At 35.2% G+C, this 5,943-nt stretch overlaps 1 protein-coding gene across 1 annotated transcript in view; it reads right to left on the bottom strand.

The window, feature by feature from the left end:
• Positions 1 to 846: 846 nt before the first annotated feature.
• dmtf1 (cyclin D binding myb-like transcription factor 1) overlaps positions 847 to 5,943 on the bottom strand; it is a 5,984-nt gene continuing 887 nt past the window's right edge. Inside the window, exons 3-17 of the mRNA XM_079398772.1 lie at positions 5,816 to 5,941; positions 5,193 to 5,284; positions 4,946 to 5,045; positions 4,757 to 4,833; positions 4,507 to 4,664; positions 4,368 to 4,400; positions 4,175 to 4,284; positions 3,443 to 3,671; positions 3,216 to 3,367; positions 2,982 to 3,134; positions 2,798 to 2,883; positions 2,557 to 2,715; positions 1,702 to 1,911; positions 1,476 to 1,623; positions 847 to 1,383 (exon numbers count right to left, since the gene is read on the bottom strand). Of these exons, the coding sequence (XP_079254898.1) occupies positions 1,346 to 1,383; positions 1,476 to 1,623; positions 1,702 to 1,911; positions 2,557 to 2,715; positions 2,798 to 2,883; positions 2,982 to 3,134; positions 3,216 to 3,367; positions 3,443 to 3,671; positions 4,175 to 4,284; positions 4,368 to 4,400; positions 4,507 to 4,664; positions 4,757 to 4,833; positions 4,946 to 5,045; positions 5,193 to 5,284; positions 5,816 to 5,941 (1,871 nt within the window). The 3' untranslated portion in view covers positions 847 to 1,345. The remainder of the gene's footprint in view (positions 1,384 to 1,475; positions 1,624 to 1,701; positions 1,912 to 2,556; positions 2,716 to 2,797; positions 2,884 to 2,981; positions 3,135 to 3,215; positions 3,368 to 3,442; positions 3,672 to 4,174; positions 4,285 to 4,367; positions 4,401 to 4,506; positions 4,665 to 4,756; positions 4,834 to 4,945; positions 5,046 to 5,192; positions 5,285 to 5,815; positions 5,942 to 5,943) is intronic.

Genomic DNA, 5,943 nt, shown 5'->3' with positions numbered 1-5,943 from the left:
ACCGAAGTTGAAGCCCGCTTCTGCCGCCTAGTGGAGAGGAAGGAAAACTGCACTTGTTTCAAGTCGTGTTACAGCGCTCAGAAAATGAAAGCTGGATCAGGGTGGGTCACTGACTTAATTCCAAAATATCTAAGCCTTCTTTAACATTTGCAGAAGTCCCTATTTATTGCGTACACCAAATGAAAAATAACTGATTGTCAGCTCTCTCTTGTGGCCAATAGGTGTGTGTGTCACAGACTGTCAGGCGTAGTAAGGCAGGGTTAATGTAAAAACTGAAACAATTTTTTTATTTTTTTAATAAAGCTGAAATAAAATACAAGATAAATATTCCATAAAAATCCTAAAGTTATTTCAGTAAGTAACATTGCTCATTTTCGTTTGGTTGTAGTTCAGGCATTAAAATGACTGATAAAATAAAAAATAAAACAAAATAAACCTAATGAAAATAATATTTTGAAAAGAATTAAAGAATTAATTAAAACCATAACGCATACAAATAAAAACAAAACATTAATAAAAACTATAAAAGGGCATAAATACACAACATTAAAAAGACACTTTCTGTAGATGAAAGGACTGAATTTTGTTTTTTATTAATTTAAAATTATTTGTATCATGTATTTCCAGAAGCAGCCTCCATAATCAACATTTTTGCCATTTTGATGCCTAAAACAGTCCTTCCCTTAAGGCACCTTTTGGGGACAAGTCAGATCTTCATAATTTAAGATTTACTGAGACTTAACCAATAACATTTATTTCCTCTTCCCTGTTCCTTAATCTCTGAGCTACAACAGTCCAGTTCATTTTATTCATGAGAACAGATCATTTCAATGGGACAATAATAATGACATGCAAATGGTGACAAAAATTTGTTTATTCAATAAATAAACACAGAGGCACAAACTTAAATATTTAAACCATCTCATAAATTATGTCCATCTAGTCGAGTGAACATTTGGAAACATTCTTGTACAACCTCTCTAATTAATATATCAGAACAGTGCAGCGTCACGTAGCTTTATATCAAGTTTTACTGTTAAGCAGGAAAGTAGGCTACAAAAACTAGTCAAATCTAGATATACATACACAAAAAAATACATTTAAAATAATGAATGTATTACATCATTTTAAATACACTATAAAAAAAGTGTAGTTTCAGAGTATTTCATGTTTTTAACTGCACTGAGACACAGATGAGGCTCAGAAACTTGCATGATAAATAAATACTGAGGTGTTTTGATGCACGCATGTTTCTTTTGATGATGTTTGGATGATCCTGCATGCTGCATTTGTCTCTATATAAAGGAACGCATCCTCTAAAGTCAGTGTTTTTGTGTCTTGTGGATCAGTCTGATCCCTCTTCCTGGTTCTGCAGAATGGGATCTGTATGGAAAAACAAATGGTTAGAGCGCTTACACTACCTGTTAGCCTTCTTAATAACGTACCAGACTTAGTCAACTAGTTAACATCATTACCTGTCAGCGCTCCAAGAGGAAGGACAGAATCCGTGCTGATGTCCTCATTAGTAGGAATAAAGCTGCTCGGAGACGGAACCATGAGCACGGCTCCTTCATCCAACCCAGAACTCTCTACAGTTTCCCCAACTTTAGGAGAGTCGAGAGTCTAAATAAAGAAAGGAGAATTTCATGAGCAGGAAGGTGGCATGAGAACACTTTTTCTAATGGATTCAGAAAATTAAACCTTTTCTTCTTCTTGTACATCTTTTGATCTCTCTTCACTCGGCTCCTCTTCTCCAGAGTTGTTTTGGTTTTCCGAAGGCTCTTCCTTCTCAAGCTCCTGCTCTCCCTCCAGCTCTGATTGGCCGAGAGGGTCCGAAAGGTCCTCGGAGGTCACCGTCTGGATGATGATGCCTGGGTGGGACATCTGAACGGTCACATTCTCATTGTCGGTCTGACGCAGACGGTGAAAGTGAAAGAGAGAGAATTACGGACTTTGTGACATCACATTATTTTTGGTAAATATTTTAGTATCATTATACTATTAGTATCAACATACTATTGATATCTTGATTTAGTTTTATTTTCATTTAAAATTTTAGTTTTAATAGTTTTAAAAATAATTCCATTTATTAAGTTTAAATTTGGTAAATTTGCTGTCTTTTTGTCATTTAAATTCCCCCCCCCCCACAAATTTATATATATAAGATAATTACAAATTTTGTGTTTTTGTCATTTTTATTCGTTTTTTCAAAAATGCATAATGTATAAATGTGTGTAAAATATTTATTTTAGTATCAGTAATATACTATTATAATTTTTATTTGGTTTTTAATTTTTAGTTTACTTGTAATAAAATTATTAAATATAATTTAAGTTTAGCTTTTGTAATTTTGCTGTGTGCTTTTGTCATTTTTGTCCATTTAGTTTTTGTTCATTTTGATTTCAGTTTTAGTTACTTTAGTACTTCAATATCAAACTAAACAAAAAAGTTGCCTTGGCAAATAAAAAAGTTTTGATGTCATTTCATTTCAAGTAACAAATGTGTTTTTTAATATTTGTAGTTAACTATAACCCCTTGTGCACACAAAAGACTTACGGTGAGGCTGTGTAAAATAATCTGGTCTGGTGAAGATGGCGAAGCTGCAGCTGTGAGTGTGACCGTGGGGTTGGCTGAGAGTGTGAGTGGGAGGCTCTGATTGGTTCCTGTTTGGAGGAAATACGTTCCAGGGGTGCCAGTGGGCTGCAGGTGAAATGACTAGGGAGGAAATTACACAAATGATTTATAAACACACCTTATAGTTTTGAAAAATCATCAAAGTAAAATCTGAGGTACTCACAGGCAATAATTCAAAAGTCTGTAAAGCCCCGGAGTTCAATGTGATGGTTTCACTGTCCGAGGCACCGCTTGCACCGTCTGAAGAAGCTGTGGAGAGAGAAAATGGTGCATTGAATCTACAATGGTACTGAACTGTAATGACCACAAAATTCACTGAAACTACATTCACAGGTTATTTGACTCACAGACATGTGTGATCTGCACTGGAATCTGAACCGGGATCTGCAGTGCTGTGACGGGGCTGGGCGAAGCATTAGCAGATCGAGAACCAACAACCACAACCTTGTTCATCGCAGACGGTGGTGCCTCCACAACATCCTGCAGCCCTTTCAACAAGACTGCACAACACAGAAAACACTGCTTCAGTGTCTGAACTCACAATATATCAGACATGCTCAACTATAAAGAATGTGTCTCACCAGGAAAGGGAAGTTCCTTGTGATTGGCCACTTGTCTTTTGATGGTCCACCATTTGCTGCGGAGCCACTGAGGCGAGCGAACGCTGCTCCACCCTCCGGCCAGAATGTCCCAATTAATTTCATTCTCATCCTCCAAATCCAGTTCAGCTATCCTGCTCATGCATAATTATGATTAATGATTCATAATTAGTTTGTGAAAAGGTATTGTGAATTTTACTGTGAACTACCTGCGAACAAGGTTTATGTCATCTTCTTTGGTCCACTCCGTGCCACCGCTCTGTTTCCAGTTAAGGTAGTTGAGCCATTTGGAGCGGCACTGTTTCTCTGAGCGAGTGCCGACCATCTCAGCCACCGATGCCCAAGAGACTCCCTGAGTTACAACGTCACCCGCCTCTGTGCCCGTCAACTCGTGGACCACCTCTGCCAACCTTCTCTCCTCTTCCTCCGTCCATTTTCCTAAAGCACGAGCGTTTACAATGATGTAACACAAATAATTAAATAAGCATAATAAAAATAAACTGGACAATAATACAGTATTGTTTTTATAATTTAATAAAAATTTTCATTGTCATTCTAATTTTACTTAATAAAATAAGACTTAAAATAATTTAATGAATTATTTTTTAATTAATAAGTTCAATAAAAGATACACAATTTAATTTATGAAATATAAAATTTATAATGATAATAAAAATATATTTGAATAGGTAATAATTCTCTCATTATTAATATTTGCATATTATGCTGTTATATTATTTTTAATTATTAGGTTTATGTAAAATACATATTTTATAACATAGTTATAACAGAAGCATATTTGTTTAATATAACAAAAATAAACTATATATACATACATAAATATATATACATATACATTATATATATATATATATATATATATATGTGTTTTAATCTACCTTTTTGATGGGACACTAAAATGAACATTTGGAAAAACTGACCAGTGTTGCATGTGTCCTTCATGAGACGGCAGCGGTCCTTCACAGATGATGCACTGCGACCAAGTGCTGCCCCAATGGTGGCCCAGTCATTTCCATGTTTCTCCCTTAGCCTAATAACACACCCAAATCTGACAATGTAGCTCACACATTCAGGTCACACTTCATGACATTCAAGATTCATGGCTTAACTTACTCTTTCAATTTATTGATCTCCTCATCAGTGTATCTAAACAACAAGAATAGCACATATCAAATATTACACCAGTCATTTTAGATGTATAATTGATTCTGGATTTGTATATCGGTTTAAAAAATAAATAAAAGCAACTTACTTGCCTACGTGGTTTCGGTTATCATACATTCGTAGTACACGTCTGTATACAGCGAACAACGGTCTGTTCAAACCGCATGCTATACTGCGGTAAAAATCCTTTTGCTCCTCTTTCGACATCTCAAAGATGATCTCCGCAGGGTCCCGAATCCCTCGGTTCTAAGTCGAGATTCACAGAGAGATAAATAGCAAGGGTGCAAATCAAAGATGGCACCTCCAGCAAATGTGATGAATCTATAATGCATGCTCACCTTTAAATAACGCTCTATGTTGCTCATCAGGAGATCAATCTCCTCTTTTGACCACATACCCTGTTTCCATTTGTGACCTGAGGATATATAACAAATAATAAGACTGTGTGTACTGATATCAGGTCCTATATTTCTTATGCTGGGTTTGCATAACAATACAGACCTGTATCAATAAGAAATATGTTTTACCTTTATTAACCAGTGTGTCTTTATCCTCTTTCGTGGTGAACCAGGCTTGACTGACAGCTGATACATCTTTACCTATTTTTTGGACAGAAGAATCCTTATCCTGTTGACAAACAACATTTTTATATTTATATACTACCTAAATAATCAGAAATAAATGAACACACTAAATGAAGTACTAAATTCATGCAAAGCCAGCAATTAAAGCTGATAAAGTTGTACAGCACTAATAAACACATAAAGTTTCTACTGTTGTTTCAGAAGGATCGTCTGACTCCAGCTCCCCATCTCTCATCTCTGTAGCAGTCATTGTCACCTCGAAGCTTTCATCACCTTCTGTAACTAAAATCAGCACAAACCAGTTAATATAATATCCCTCTTTACAGTTTAACGCATTATATCATCATTAAGTGCAAGTGATGCATGCAATTTTTTTTAACTATTTTAAATTATATTTTAAAATATTACAAATAAATGCATTAATGTAATTATTTGTTTATTATATAGAATTTTAAATTTAATTAGTTTCATTTAAATATTAATAACGCATGGTTTATATATGTATTTGTAAATAACATATCTGTACATTAATTTAAACAATTACATGTTTTTTTCTCTATATTAGTGCATTATTTAGTTTTCTTAGTGTTATATTCCATCCCTACTGTGTAATTCCTATGTATTTCTGCACTGTCATGTTTGTTTGCACTGTCTGTACTTTCTGAAGCTCCTGTCGCCAAGTCAAATTCATTGTGTGTGCAAACACACTTACTTGGTAATAAAGCTCTTTCTGAGTTCTGATTATTTGCATTATCGTTAGTCACTTAAATATATAACCGGTGTACAAACATGTGCATGTGTATTTATACTCACTTGGCAGAGTGACAACAGAATACTCCGTTGAGGTAGAGTCCTGAGGGTCTTCTCCATCTTCAGTGGACAACCGCAGTCGTTTGTGAACAGGTTCGGTGGTCCCGTCTGAACCCAGAACCTCCCCATCT

The sequence above is a fragment of the Barbus barbus genome (genome assembly GCF_936440315.1).
Source record: "Barbus barbus genome assembly, chromosome: 39".
Lineage (NCBI taxonomy): Eukaryota > Metazoa > Chordata > Actinopteri > Cypriniformes > Cyprinidae > Barbus > Barbus barbus.
The sequence above is the reverse complement of the archived record's forward strand: the minus strand, read 5'-3'. Positions and strand labels throughout refer to the sequence as shown.